This window comes from Clupea harengus, chromosome 2, assembly GCF_900700415.2.
Source record: "Clupea harengus chromosome 2, Ch_v2.0.2, whole genome shotgun sequence".
Lineage (NCBI taxonomy): Eukaryota > Metazoa > Chordata > Actinopteri > Clupeiformes > Clupeidae > Clupea > Clupea harengus.
The window spans coordinates 28,796,126-28,812,484 of NC_045153.1; the positions used below are offsets into that span (position 1 = coordinate 28,796,126).

A 16,359-nucleotide genomic window follows, 5' to 3' on the forward strand; every position below is an offset into this window, starting at 1 on the left:
AATCTAATAATGTCAACCCTTTGGAAATCACATTTTGTATCTGTCTTTTCAAAGTTATGAAAAATATATTTGACAAGTATTTCAAACACAGCACAGTAAAGTGAAGATGGCAAAGGGGTAATAACTATGAGTGAAAGCTACACTTCAAGGTAGACGACAAAATATGTGCTACGAATTTAACTGCCAGAGTAAAGAAGACATTTATAAATTACTTGTGACCTTATCAGTCGAGCACCACATAAGTACAAGCAAACATGTAAACATTCCACACACATGCATGCATACATCCCCACCACACACACACACACACACACACACACACACACACACACACACACACACTTTCCCTCCTATACATGTCAGTAATTTGTCACAGTAATAAATAAGCCACCAAGAATAGCCATAAGTCATATTCGAATCCACTGAGTGGGTACAGGTTTATATACTATACTTAGATACGGTGTAAAACAAAAGGGATCTCATTCTTCATATAATGGTCTGAGTGTTGGGTGATGGCTCTCATCCCCTGGCTGTCATGTAATAGCTGTCTCTTCTATCCTTAGTCCAGGCTGCACGAACAGTGCTACACATTTACAGGAGGTGACTTGCTCCACACCCCCACTAAGCATATACCAAGTTACAGGGATGTCCTTTACACAATGAACCATGGTAATCGCGTAATACAGGTTACCAGGCTACGGCTAATACTGTCTACTAATACTGTCTGGACAGTATTGAGGTATTTCTCAAATGCATGTTTTACACATACATATCACGGTTATTCATTTGCCACTCAGAGACTGATAGTATGGCTTTAACAGACTGCAGTCTGCGTGAGGTAAACTTCATGATCAGTGGTTTAAAATACACTTTTCGAACACATTTAAATTACCTGGTACATTTCTATATCGCAACGTCTTACTGAAATCGTTTGGGCGGGTTTCTCTGCCACGCACATACGGAGTCAGATGAATGTGGTGTGTGCGAGTGTTGATACAGCACTCTAACAGCTATTAACCACCGCTGAATAGCATATTAACTGAGGCTGTGGTCTACAACCAGTTTACTTTTCTCACTTTTGCTGTTATATTTTTATCAAGATTTCGTAGGTTAGTTGGCATCACTTAGGCTGCGACATGAAAGACTGGAGAGACCTATAGCTTAAAAAAAAAATGCTGGCGCTCTGCCAGAAACAAGTGCGCCTCCCTTCACCGCAGTTTGGCTTATTCATAGTTAGGGGTTTGGGTTTGGCTGTTTTTAAAAAGGCAAGCCTGCTCTGAAGTTGATCAGTCTGCTCAGAAACTTCTCCAGAGGGGAAAGTATTTGGAATCGGTTTCAAAGGGGAAAAGACCTGATTTTTGAGCGCAACCAAATTGTATTGCACAGGCCGTACAAACTTTAAAATAATAATAATAATAAAATGGCAATGTTTTTTGTAGCAGAAAGCCCAATTTAGATCTTTGCACAGTTCGACCTGTTAATTGGATGTTTTCAAGAACATAATATTTCACGCTTTTGAAGTCTTACGGTGCAGTGTTTCAGCAGTTTGGATCTTTTTATAGTCTAATGACCTGAGAGAAGCATTTTAAAAAAGTCACTGGCGCCTATTTTTTTTTATCGGAAGTGAAGAAAAAAGAAAAGAAGATGACACACAGTTTTTTCTTGGTGGTTACATTTCTCTTGGGTTTGTCCCGGTGCTACTGTTCGTATGTCCCTTGCGAGCCCTGTGATCAGAAGGCGCTCTCGATGTGCCCTCCAGTGCCTGTCGGCTGCGAGCTAGTGAAGGAGCCGGGCTGCGGCTGCTGCCTGACCTGCGCTCTCTCGGAAGGTCAGGCGTGCGGCGTTTACACCGGAACATGCACACATGGGCTCCGGTGTTTGCCACGGAACGGCGAGGAGAAGCCGCTTCACGCCCTTCTTCACGGTAGAGGAGTGTGCACAAATGAAAAAGGATACAAGCCTCTCCATCCTCCGATAGGTGAGTGGTGGAACGTCCCTCTTCGTTTCATACTGCTGTAGTCATGTCTTTGTGTAAAAACGATTGAATATCATGTATGCGGTACGCATCTGAATAACTTGGGAGACATGAGTAAGCAGACAGAAAACTCTTATTAGCCTACTTCAGAAAAACTGTTCCTACATGAGGTATAGTGTGTCAACCCTTAACGTTATAAGCCAAGTTCCAAGGCTCTGCCGTTTGAAGCGCAAGGTTGAAAGTGTATTTACATGTAACCCTGCATCTTGTACTTCATAACATTCATATGATAACCGACGCAACAATAATGACTCACAGAGTCAAGTTGTATTATTCATGGCGGGCCAAACGGAAAGTGCCGTCTTAGATGTTATAGTTTGCTCTCGTGCTGCCTTCTGTTTCTCCCCGATTCGCGGTTGTGTTGTAGCCTACTCGCACGTGCATTAACAACTGTACGTATGAGTGTTTGGAGTAGTTTTGATGAGCCGGGGGTGGGTCGGAGTACACATTTTTGTAATGTTTATATCGTTCAAAAACGAGTCTTCTTGTATGAGCTATTGGGTGGATCCGAGTAAACATTTTGTGATGTTGATATTGTTTAAAAACGTTCTGTGACCTACATATTCTAGTTTTTGTTTTGTTTATTGACGGGCACGCTGCTGCAAAGTCATGATTTAGAACCACATAACTTACGGAAAACATTTAAAGGAAACGGCGGTAGCCTATGTGAGTTTTTTTTAGTTCATTTCACATCCCCAATTGACTGGACGGATACAATTCCCCTGTCCTGTTTCAGCCCTTATGCGCATCGTGTTTTGATATGTAAAACGTGTTTTACGTGGACAGGGACTCGCATAAGTCAAGATTTTTTTTCTTCCATTGAGCCATTCATCTAGCCGGTCAGACGACTGCAGACTTTTGTAGTTGTCCACTTGTTCTGCTTTCGCTGCCATTGCAACGTGAAGTCGTTTAAAGTAACAGCATATATACTTCTTGGTATGACTGATCGTAGTCGGCCTGAAATGAAGTTTATATTTGTGGGTGGTGTTGAGAGTAGGATTACTGTTCAAAGATTAAATGCAAGGGGAGGGAGTGTGACAAAACGCTTTGAGTTGAACTGAACGGTGCCCTGAGAGTTTAAAACGGCTTCTCTCAACTATTGTTTTTCAGTAATGTAATGTCTTGCTGGTTGCATACAGTTCAATTTGCTAAGGTAATCGAAGTTGTGAGTCGTTTTCAGATTTCAAAATGATCAAACCACTATCAATTCGAATGTGCTCACTGCAAACTGTACACCTCCCAACGTCCTATTTTCCTCCCTAGGGCAACATCAATCCATGAAACAGTATGAATGGAATTCGGTTTACTCTACAGGCATTGTTCTGAAAATAGAAGACTGTAGACCTACACAGTATTCTTAAAACACTGTCACAAATGCATCAGCGTCAAATAGCATCACCCTAGGTTTGGAGTTTGACATTGGTGCATATTTTTAGTGCTATCTCTCTGTCAGAATCCTGTCTTTTCCCTTGAAGTCAAGAAGAAATTAGAGCTTCTCTTCCGGCGTGCGCGGTATTGCAGTGGGCACTGAGTCGCGACACAGTGATTCAGCAGAATACTTTTGGAGCTGTTCTCTGAAGAGCCCTCTGCCAGGCTCTGGATGGATTTAGACGGGCACTTCTCATCAACCATAGTATTCAGTTTCAGCCTCGTTTCACCAGCTGGGTAAGGCAGACACAGAGAGTGGTCAAGTGTCCATGACCACATGGGGTTGAAAGGCTGCCATCTACTGTGTGCTACCCATTTTCTCACTCTAATAAAGTCATAAAGTCAAACCATACCATCAAGACACACTTGAGGGGGATTGAAATTCCGACCATTTCAAATTGTGCTGCTGCTATGCGATCCAGAGCTGATTTGGACTTTGTCTCATCTGGTAGTATCATGTTTTGTCACATGCTTAACTATGTAAAGTTTGATTTGTATGAGGAGGAATGGCATTCTGGACTCACTGTTGCAGAAGACTACTCTCTGCGCAATGTGTTGCATAGACCATCAGAGCCCCACAGTGGCTGCCAGCAGATCCAATAGCTTGTGAAAGAACCCTATGTTGTCTCTGAGCAGATTGCTCCTTGCCAAGATACAAAAAACCGAATAATTCAAGAAACGTTCAGAATTTACAACACTTGACTTGCACATGAACAAGTATTTTGTGCCTTGTAAACATAGCAATAATAAAAAGGACCCTCCGTGAGAGCCAAAAGAACATTTTTGAAGTTGTTTTTGTGACTTCAGTATTTCTCAGCTGATTACATTAGCCTGACATCTATAAGTGTTATCATAACATGATTGAATTCACTGTCTTCACATTGGTGCAGTTAGATCAGGGCGTAGGCATAGTTGTTATAACATGCTGGATTTCATGTAATCCACAATGCCATATGGCTTATAGATCACAAGATCTTGGTCAATAGTTGTCCATGAAGATGGTTGTAGTTTTGTAGATCAGCAAATGCAAATTAAATGACATGCTTAATAATGATACTTGATGTAGCCAGAACAAAATGTTATGTATACACAACTTCTGTTTAGGATGGCCCGCAACCTATTTAAAATGCATACATATTTCTTTTTAATGAGACTACTTTTTAATGAGACTAGATTCTTTACAAAATACAGCATATTTATTGTTTACACAAGGTAATGACAAATGGGACTTTCTGTAAAACATGAATGCACACAAAGGTCTGATCACCTGAGAGTCAATCTTCATGAGGCTGAGACCACTTCAGGAAGAAGGATCCATGTGGTCAGACGTGAAAATGCAGGAGAGCATTTTGTTTACATACAAACCACATATGCAGTGGCAAGTTCAATTGAAGCTGTAATCTTTCAGCATGACCAGTTGGTCTTGGCTTTAAACCAAGCTGGACCATGGCGCCGTCCACAAATCATGCCTCTCAAACCACCCCCCCCCCCCCCCAGTGAAATATGCAAGCAAAGAACCCATTTGGCATGCTTGAATGATTCCTCCCAATAAAGTTTTACTACAATCTATGTTGCATGTATTTGTCAATGACACCTGGAAGGCCTGTGGGTAACAGCTGTGGAGAAAATCAGCTCGCACAGTAGTCTCCTGTGTCAGGAACATGTGATTCTGAGGCAGCAACATCCTCATGCTGGGCTTTAAATGGGAACATGTGTGGCCTGACCAAACCAGTTTAGACTCAGTTACCCCACTGCCACCATCAACATTTGTGTCATCTACAGGTTCTTAGAATGCATTTGAATATAGAGAGATTACGGGGAGACATGGTTACTCCATGTGGTCAAATGGAAGATTCTAGCCTGTTGAAAACCCCCTGTCACGTATTCCAAGGAAAAGAGAAAGAGAGAGAGAGAGGGGGGGGGGGGGGGGGGGGGGATACGCGAGTGTCACGTTTCATTGCAGAGTGAGAACAAAAGGAGCCTAATTTCATGCCTGGAGCACTAGTTCAGTTGTGGCTCAGTTCAATGCAAGGTTTTGGATGCCTTCAAGACTTCACCAACAGATAGGGGAGCTTCAACACAAGCCAGAGCTCTTGTGCCTTGTCTTGTCACACCCAGCAATTGTTTTGAGGTGGTAAAGATCATGGGAAAGGCAGCGTCAGATTGTGTGTTTTTTTTTCCAAAACCCAAAACTCAGATGTTGGTGAGACCTCAGACCAAAATGAGGATTGCGCTGTACAGCAGAGGCTTGCATCTGCTCTGTATTTGCAGTTACACGTTGGAAGAGGTGTGCCACCCATAAGTGCTTTTTTTTATAACATGAACAATGCAAAGCTATTTTTGGCCTACTTATGATAAAGATACACTCCATTTTTATTAGAGCTATTGTATATTTGAAGGCATGATATTATGACAAACGTTATTGCCTAGCAGTTTCTGGCCACATAGGCTTAAAGCAGGAAACAGTAATGCTGATCCCCTGCATATGAGTTTTGGGGCCTTAAAGATTTGAATATTCCCAATTTTTGTTTTGTTACAGAAAGCCAACAAAAGTCATTAACGAATGATGGTATCTTCACAAATAACTCACATCTGACTCTCATATCCACTTCAATTCTCTAAAAATGTTTCAAAATGTTCTCTGATGCATTTCGTCAGCTGGAAAATGTGCTTGGTTTCATTCCTTTTCTGATGTCAGTCAGCAAAAATAAAACATTGATATATTACTTTGGTCGTCGACCCATCTCCTCTTGCAGTTGCACTTTAATGCTGCATTGCCTCAGTAGCGCAATCATGCCATGGATTGAGTCCAGGCTTAAAATATTAACTAGAATCAGGCTGCAGCGCGGTCAGTCAGAAGCCTGAACACATCATGTAATGCCAAAAGAAATGCTATGTGGTCATGCTGCCAGATAGTCCTGAACAGCTATTTCATTCAATAATGGAATGTGAGTTAATTCCCATGTTGTGTTGCACCAGTGTGTGTTTAGCTTGAATAGCTGTAATTTGGAAAGTGCTTTTCAGTAGAACCATCTTTGTGCAAAGAATGTGTATAGTGCAAGAGCCAGTGAGTCAGTAAGGCAGGACAGCATATGATACATAAGCATTTTAGAAACACCTTTTCATCATCTCCTTATATTATGTCTGTTATCTGCTTTAGATCAGTGGACCGGGGGGAAATAAATAGTTGAAAGAAAGATGGATTGGCTTTCATTATTAGCCCTTAGGCTGCAAGAAACTTGGGATATTCATGAAGTATAATTGTCCAATACACATATTAATAATTGAAGAGAGCCATATCAGATGCACCTCCTCAGGTCCTCTCGTCTTAATGAAAGCTTCATTGAAACCAAAGGGGAGAGACACCAATACCTATTTAGCTTTCCGTCCACAGCTCATTTGAATAGAGAGCTGCACGTGATACCACTCACTTGGCGTCGCTCCAGTGTCTTGGCAGTGTTTCAGATGTTAAACACAGTCCCGCTAAGCTTTCTTTACAAGCTGGGGACCCAGAGCATGGAAAAAGTGAGTTTTGTCCTCATATTGAAGAGCCTTGGCTCAGAAAAGATGGATTTGATGTTTTCCAAAAAAGAGGAGCTCCATTGTCTACAAATGGGCTTAGGCTACACTTTCCAATATTGCAATACTGAATTAAACAGAGTATACTCAGCCTGCATGGCCTTGACTTGCAGGACTAGCCAGAGACTGAAAAGCACCATAAAGATCTGCTATGGCCAGTGTCAATGCACTGACAGGGGACAGAGGCTGCTTGTGTTCTCTAAGGGAACTAAGGGACCTTAATCAGTAGTGCACTTCACAAAACCATGTCAAACATTCAGACCTCTTGCTTCAGAAAGACATGCCTGCAGGATGAAATAAATGGTTAAGGTTTTCTGTTGAAAACATAAATACAGACCCCCATCCCCTTCAGGCATGCATTTGGCCCACTTATTTAAAGACCTTTATAGCCCCATCAGCTGAAGAGAGTTACAGGGAAATTCTAGGTATCTGTGCAGAAATTATGCTCTGCCAAGTCATGAGTTGCGAGATTAATTTCAAAGAGACAACCAGAGCTCTGATTGCAACTTCAGAAGCCAGGAACCCAATTCCAGTAATCACCCCTCCCTCATGTGCCCATGTCTTCTGTCTCAGGCCCTTTCAACACCAGGCTGCTGATAATACCCCTCCCCTGTCTGCACTCCATATCAGAAGGTGGAGTGTAAGTGGTTTGCTCCATTATTTTTAATTGTCCCCTCAGCTGTCCCACAAGATCCCGTGGCGGTGTTCTCAACAATACTTGGCACACGCTTACCCGAACATCTGACCCTTACTCCATCTCCCTACTGCTATACTGTTGGATTTCCTTACTGGATAAATATAACCACAGGCATCCACTGGCACCATCAACAGTTCTTGGCCTGGCAGGTTCCCCAATTATTTCTGTGCTTACTATACAATAAAAACTTGGGGAAAAGCGGCAGTCATCCACACTGACTCTAAAAACCTCCAACTGGGGGTATTAAATCTCTCTTCTTAACATTTCTACTTAGGCTTTTGACCACTGGACTTGTCACATTACCAAACTTTTGACTTTGGTACTAAGACCCTGTTGAGAATCACATTGTTTGATGGCAAAATTATATCAAAGGAAATTATAACTTATGTTACTCTATGAATCAAGTCTGGAGATTTGTTGTGTGTACTATTTTTAGGACCAGTGCCAATTGAGGACCTATATTCATATAGAATGCGTGTTAGCCAATAGCCATGTTAGTTAGCTCTTGGCTCTGAAGCTTGCAAGTTGTCAGTATAATTTGCTTGATGTCTGTGTTCTTTTGAGCTTAATAAGCATGCACTACATTGTCAGCATATTCAAGTAAATAGTTGAAACTGTTGTCAGTACTGCATTGATTCTCACATTGCATTACTGCAAACACACTGAACTTTTAGTACATAATAATGCAACACAAGTCTGTGGAACAGAAGCATAAATCAGATATATACTTGTGCAGACCTGTTTTATGCCTAGAGGTGCAGGGTCCTGTTTGGTGGCAGTGGATGTAAGGGTATTTATTTTGTTTTATTTCACCAATCAAAACCTTGCTACCCACAATGCTAGTGCATTGATTAGCTACAAGCTACTGATAAACATTTGTAAGTATTTAGAAAGTTTTTCTAATAAATGTTTCCCCCTATCCTGTCACTATCTAGCCATGGATTCCTTCACTTTGAAGTAGGCTTGTGGTCTCCATGGTGCTATGGTTACTGTGGCTTCAAAGGTCCAAATATGACTTAAAGCAGAAAAAGGGCCTTTGAATCACTAGGTCCTATTTTCCCCTACAAAAGATTGTCAGACCAGTCTCTTATTATGAAATCAGTGGAGGAGCTTAGATGATTCAGTCTTAAGCCCCTGAGGTGACTCCGTAATATGAGCTGCTTCAGTCTGTGTAATGATTTTACCAATGTAGGGCAGATGTCTTCTCATTATGGCATTTTACATAGGTTGTCCAATACTTTCCCTTACAATATCAGTTTCAACCATATAGCCCGTTCACCATAGTCTATTTCATTTAACTCAGCGTTTCATTTGAGCAGAGGTCTTAATGGTGTAGAAGTTGTTTATATGATAATTAGCTGTCATGCATGGCTTTGCTTGTTTGAGTTTCATTAGGGGTTTGGGGATTTGTGGGGAGGGGGAAGGGGCGGGTCATCAGCTGTTGATCCTGCTCCCCCTCCATAAACAAATGCAAGGAAAACATTTGGTGGGAAAGCAGTTGGTTTTATGTTTATCTTCAGGCTTCAATTAGGCATTTGGGGAAAGAAAAGCATGACATATACAGTATATGTAATAAAGTTGTCTGTGCAGAATCACAGAGTATGCAACAGTCATGATTTGCCATATGTCGTCTAAAATTGATGTAAAGAGCTCTGATGCTGACCTCATCGTCCCGTTTTTTATGTGTGCTGCAGATCGTGAGTCCAAAGAACACGATGACACGATTAAGACAGACATGACTGAGGACCAGATGCATCCGGCCAAAGTCCCCCTGCTGAAGCAAGACATGATCAACAGCAAGAAGGCACAGGCCATGCAGAAGGACCGGAAGAAGCAGCAGGAGAAGCTGAGGTCCATGGGCCAGACAAACTACTCTCCACTTCCCATCGACAAACACGAACCAGAATATGTAAGTCCGAGTGGAGTGGCAGGAAGCTGGGACCATTGGAGAAGTCTGGCTTAATGGCTCTAGGGCTGTGATGTAACCCACTGTGTCTTGGTTCCCACAGGGTCCGTGCAGGAGAAAGCTGGACGGGATTATTCAGAGCATGAAGGACACTTCACGTGTCATGGCTCTCTCCCTGTACCTCCCCAACTGTGACAGAAAAGGCTTCTTTAAGCGCAAGCAGGTGAGGGCATTTATGGTCAGCTGTGTGCAGGAACCATGGCGTTGTTGAGCATGGGAAAAAAGCTTCGCTGGTTGTCTAGGTTTATTTCTCTCTTGAGTGGCTCGTGAAACCTAAGGCCCTTTTGTTGGTTGTTTGGTGAAGTTTCCCTTCTAACCCATTCTCTTTGTCCTGCCCCCCCCCCCCCTCCCCCCTCCTCTCACCCCTCAGTGCAAGCCCTCCCGTGGCCGGAAGCGAGGCATCTGCTGGTGCGTGGACAAATACGGGGTGCAGCTGCCGGGAACCGACTACAGCGGGGGCAACATCCAGTGCAAGGACCTGGAGAACAGCAACAACAACGAGTGAGGAGTGAGGAGATGCCCCCTCCCAGATCACCTGACCCTAGGGCCCGCCTCCTTCTCTCCTTCCCACCTGTTCACCCGCCAGTCACTTTGAGATTGTGATACAAAGCAAAACAAAAATCAAAGTAAACGAAAACAGAACAGAACAATAACGAAAATGAAAAAGCAGAAAAAAAGACAAAGGAATCCTTTTTTCGACTGAATGCTCATCTCTAACTCACGGGGCACAGCAAGTCAGAGTCTGTTTCTGTCTTGCCATTAAGGAATCCCCTGCTAGAATCTGGGTCCCAGCAAAAAAAAAATATATATACATGCAATTATATATTTTTTTATAGAAGCTGGGGTTTGAGCACCATACCATTTTGTTTAAAGTTAACATAAAGACAGAAAAGAATATATGGCATGTTTATTATTAACAGGGCTATCTTGTTTTTTTTTTTTACATCTATTGTTGTTGAGGTGACAGAAGAGATAGCACGAACTCCACTATTGGAAGAACTCTGTTTTTTTTTGTTTGTTTGTTTTCAAAAGAAACGAAAAAACACGATAGGTATCTGCTGATACGGTCGTCTCTATCTGGGTATTTGGTCCTGTCAGAGCACTTATTATAGGGAAGCCTGCTTGGAAATGTGTAACTTCACCAAGTTCAGTGTACATTTGTGTGAGTATGTGTATGAGCTTATTTTGTGTGTGTATGTATGTATGTATCTATGTATGTATGTATGTATGTGTTTGGATGTGAAAGAAAGGTAGAGCGAGAGAGAGAGAGAGCCTTTATGAAAGAATGTCCTTTATTTTCTTCCTGCCGCAGCTTATGCGGCAGATCTTCCTGTTCGGCACCTGACATAGGCTCCAGAAAGGTACTTTTACTTGCCTGTTCACTGTGTGTTTCAGGGAGTGGAAAATGTAAGAATCAAATTGTGTCAGACAAACCTGTTTCAGTGGCTCCATGACTCTGTAGCTAGCCTCATATGCCAACTGTGCCTATGTATACAGACGATGCCATGCTATGTGACAGAGGTAAACAGAGATTGCTGCTCCTGTTGGTGGACTGATGTCTTGGCATATTCTGTAGAGAGAATCCATGGTTTGACTTCATACCGTACCCACAAGGCACCAGTACCCTCCTTCTGCCGTATTTTGGGCATTAGGGCAGTGTTGGCCTGTAGAAGTGGTGACGAGGTATGTTACAGAGGTTTACCTATCTTTGGCCTTGCTGCCAGCATCAAAATTCTCACAATGAACTATCAATAGTCAGCTATTTCACTTTTCTGCTTTTTTCATGTTTTGCTAAAGTGCAGGATAAAGACAGATGTTCACCAGTCAGGACTGCAACTCCACTCTGTTTTTTGGTGTTTGAGGTGCAGTCTTGTATTTTTTTTTTTTCATTTTTGTGCTGTTTTAATTGCCTTCAGTGAAGTAATGACTGCCCACTTTTGAGCCATGTATCTAAACCAAGTCCCCTGACACTGAAATAGGTGTAACCTTGGTATATTACATTTAACTTTAGATTAATGAATGTTTTAACAAAAAGAAACTACAGTGTACTGGTGCTTGGAAAGAACTTGTGTATTTTAGCCTGTAAACAATTTGCATTGTTCCATCCAACCTGTCACAAGCGAGTCTAGTCGTTTGAATCCAAGGGTATTCAAATGAGCAGGCAGTGTACCAGCCAGTTCACCTCTAGCCACTCTCCTTCCAATTTGCTTGTATGCCACATCCCAAAATGGTTATCCACTTCAGACGACTTGTCTAGACTGTAATTCAACATGAGTTGTTTTACAAGACTGTGTTCTTTTTTTACTCGTTCTTGTTTCTTTTCTTTTCTTCTAAAGGGGCATCGTTAAAACAAAGGGCACATTTACTACAGGGTCAGCTGATGTGTAGTTTTATGTGAGTCTCAGTGCCTTTCTACATGCAAATACATTTGAATAGTGATGTGAACATTACACAGGAGCCAAGGGGACAAAGCAGGCAAACCCTTTTGTATTGACGAGGGACCTCACTCAAGCTCAGATAAAAGAGACGTACAATGAATATTATATCGACTTTGTTTTTGTCACAAAGCTACACACCCTCTTTAAATCATGCGCTGTGACTGGGGCTAAGATAGAGGGAGAGGCCTTTGTCACAACAGCTCAAACTTGTGGGTACTCTTCTGTCTCTTCTGTTCTTTTGAGAATAAGCTGAATATTGATTGTGCATGACTGCAAATGTTATGTGTACTAGCTGAAGAAAATATCACGTTGTTTTACAATCATCAGATATGTCAACCACAATGACATTGTGTCAATGTTAAGCTCTTGCTGTTTTTCTCAGTGGAAAGGAGACAGAAAAGCCATTCCCAGCCACTGTCGTTGTGCGCAGATCCGATTTCAGAGCCCAAGTGTTCATACTTCAAAACAATGGGATTTAGCAAGTGGAGCTGCTCTTCCGAGCCTGCCCCTAGCATGCTACCAAAATCCCATCTAATGAGCTCATAGCGCAAAAGAAAGAGAGAGGGAAGAAAAGAATGAAAAGAAGGAAGGAGAGGGAGGGGGAAAGCGATGAGTACAGCTCATATATCTGTAGTGGCCAAGGGAGTTTTTTTTTTTGCTTTTTTTAGTGGTTGCACGGTCAAACATCCATCTGCCCTCTGGGTTTCTGAAAAGTGAAGACATGTAGCTTGCACAAAAGGTCTCTGAAATGGTCTTCACGCAACAACCACATGGCAAACCTAAGTATATGGATGCTATCCAGGTCCTGAGCAACAAATTGCGCCCCCATCCCATTTATTAAAAAAAAAGCAGCTTGCACTTAAATGGCATCATAACTAAGTTATTGCCACATTACGCCCCTTTTTCTGTAGTGCTGTCAACAACAACACCGCATTCAACTCGTTTTCAGGTAGAGGAACAGTAGCATGACCTTGACGGAGCTGCTGCTCCCACAGTATCTTTGACAGGGGCTATGTGGCCCGAGCCTGAGACCCAGAACTATGACCATTAGGGAGATCCATATTCAGTTCATCCATCCACTCTCACACAGCCTATAGACAATGAGCCTCAGTGCCACTTGGGGAGAGGGAGAGAAGGTGAGCATCGTGGGCGGTGATCACATTCAGGGCCTCACCAGCCCCTGTTCATAGGGGGGGGGGGGGGGCCCACACACAATCCACAAACATAACACAGTAGACACAGTTAGCAGGGTAGACAACTGGGAGGGCTTCAGAATCCGAGGCACACATATAGGTAGCTAGGGTGAGCTGTAAATTTAGCCTACAATAGGCCAAAATCCGCTGAAGTAACAATTTTGATATTGCTGTACCATATTGGGTTTTACTCTGAACTGAAATTCTTTGCCAATTCTTTTGTCATGGATTAAAAAGAGAATTTGTAATCCTAGAGATAGTCACTAGTTGGGAAAACTTTTTAGGAGTGGACTAAGATCCTCTACTTCCTCTCAGTCACTGTATGCTGTTTCAAATCCTAGTGGTGCCTCAGTCCGATTCTGAAACCTTCTATCTGGTTAGACTAATGCAATAATCACAGCTCGGTATTTACAGGAACTACAGCCTGATTTTCTGAATGCGTAACAGTTTTATTTTCCGGTTGAGTTTAGACATGATGTTTGATCACCATAGCATATTGCATGAGCTGCCATGTGAAATGACCCATTTGTGGCAGGAGGACCATGGCAATGTTCAGCCTTTGGAATTGTTAAATGATACAAAACAAAACAAAACAAAAATCTCAAATTATTAAGAAAGTGAATATCACTGTGTAATATTTATTCAACTTGTAATTTATGTACTCTTTTAACCTTTGTCTTTTTTTGTTATGACAAAGCATTTATTTAAATAAAGTTATGTATTCATTTAATGGATTTGTATATTGTTTTTCTTAAAGTGTTTCATCATTTTCTCTGCACATACTTATGAGTTCCATTATACACAACACGACGAAGAGGAAAAAATACTGCATTGCACATGCACTCTCAGCATGCCCATGTTGGCATAGTCAAATAAGACACGCACACATAGCAATTTCCCTGTCATGGGCTCGTCATTAAAACAGATTCTGTATGCAAATGCAGCCATGAATGTCTGAGTAAACTGAGTGGGGGAAACAATATACGGCCCTTGGACAATGTCGTCCTTGAGAAAAATGTAAACTATATTATCATATGCTCTAACGTAAGGTAACTGCAGAACAATGTTCTTGGCCAGTCAGAAATAGCCAATACACGGTTCAAATATCTTTAGAGGCATAGTACGCTACACATTATACATACGGATAAGTGTGTTTGCATATGTGTATGTGTATATGTACTTTACTGATAAAACTGTAGCAACAGAGAAATATCAACAAGTTCCAGAAGGAACTAAATGTCACAGGATCTGGGTTTATTTTGGATGAAGAGTAGTGTAGTGCATTAAAGACCTGCCCAGAGGCTAGTCACCTGGTTTTCAACAGAAGTCAAAGAGATTGCACAGGAACAAGGAAGTCATTTACCATGGATATGAACATCAAGGGGGAACACTGACTGACACAAGGGGGACTAACTCCCCATTCAAATTACAGAGGAAGCCGAGCCACTCCACAGATTACACAGAGCCATGTCATGGAAATCATTCGTTTATCACTGACGAAAGGGCCAAGCTGAGCTAACCTCCGGAGAGCACAATATTGGCTTTGGAAGCCAGAGACTCAGCATGGACATTTCAACAACAGCATACCGACTTTACTGCAAGAGCGGATGGAATGGCCCATCTCATCTTGGCTGGCTCCAGCGTTTACAGAGCATACTGAACGTGTGATCATAAATACATAGTCTGTGCTGACACTACACAGTCGGCCAGCCGCTCTGACGCAGAACAATGCGGATGGTGGAAACCATCAGAGGGTCCTGTGTGTTTTCCTTGGGCATGTGGCATTGAGATGGCGGCTGTTTGCTCACCATGTGGAGGAGGGCGCCAAGCGGGATTCCAAGGTGAAGTCCTTCTTAGGATGGCTGATGGCTGAACACTTTTACAAAATCCAGATGTGGCAAGAAAGAGAGAAAGAGAGAGAGAGAGAGAGAAAGAAAGAGAGAGAGCACTGCCACTTGGCCTGGGATGAGGAGGTATTCATTCACAAAAGAGGCAGATCAAGGACAGGGAAGCGGCCCAGACTCAGGGAGGACCACGTGTAGGGGATTTGATTTGTGAGGTAGTGAACATGACAATTACTATTGCCTTCAAAGAAGCTGACAACTACACTTTGGACTTCAAAGCCCCTTTTAGTACATAATTAGGACTACAACTATGGATGCCAACATCATACATGTGCCACACCACACCAAACCTGCCTTAGAACATGGCAAACAAATCCATTTCATCTTCATATTCTTCAAAGAAGCAAATTCCTCTCCTAACTTAGTATTTATTTCATTCTAGGTAAGAAATAGGTCTTAAACATTCAGACATGTTGTCCACACCAGGAAACTATATCAAGACCAAAATAAATGAGTTTACAAGAGAGAGATACTGACCTTGGCTACACTCTCCACTCTCCCCCCCCGTTAAGGATGAGAGCTGCTCATGGCCGACGGAAGTTTGAAGTCTGAATGATGTGATCTTAGTGCAGAGAACAAAAGATACCCATAGGCCTTGAAGTGTCCAGGCGAGGCAGTGGCTTTGGTGCTCTTGAACATCAACCATAACCGGGGTGAAGGTGGGCCATTTCCACAGTCACACCGTGAGTTGAACGGATGTGTAAAAACAAATGAGCCAGAGATCTAAGGGGTAATATATGTTTAATTGTGCTGCAGTTTATCACAGACCTTAAAAATAGCAAATAACTTTTTGTGTTCCCATGTATTTACGATGTCCCACATTTTTTTAACAAGGTACAAGCTGTTTGTGGCTGTTCCAGTTCAGATAAAAGGCACAGGGCACATACAGATCTCACTAGTCACAAATAAAATGAGGGGGGAGTGAAAGCAGTGGTGCCCGGTGATAACCCAAACACACATGTAAATGGGGGTGAGGGATGGGTGGGGCACATGACTGGTTGGCATGGCACATGATGTTCTGATTTGCGGAAGAAATTCCCCTTGTCACTTGTGTGAGACTCTCAACACACAGAGAGCGGCTTTGACAGTTTTACACTACAGCAGATGGTAAACACTCAT

At 42.4% G+C, this 16,359-nt stretch overlaps 1 protein-coding gene across 1 annotated transcript; it reads left to right on the forward strand.

Moving 5' to 3' along the window:
- The first annotated feature begins 1,267 nt into the window (after nucleotides 1–1,267).
- igfbp5b (insulin-like growth factor binding protein 5b) lies at nucleotides 1,268–14,066 on the forward strand. Its single transcript, XM_012836446.3, has 4 exons — nucleotides 1,268–1,978; nucleotides 9,434–9,648; nucleotides 9,749–9,868; nucleotides 10,076–14,066. The coding sequence occupies exons 1-4, from the start codon at nucleotides 1,645–1,647 to the stop codon at nucleotides 10,208–10,210; spliced, it is 804 nt and encodes a 267-aa protein (XP_012691900.1). The 5' UTR covers nucleotides 1,268–1,644; the 3' UTR covers nucleotides 10,211–14,066.
- Nucleotides 14,067–16,359: the final 2,293 nt, after the last annotated feature.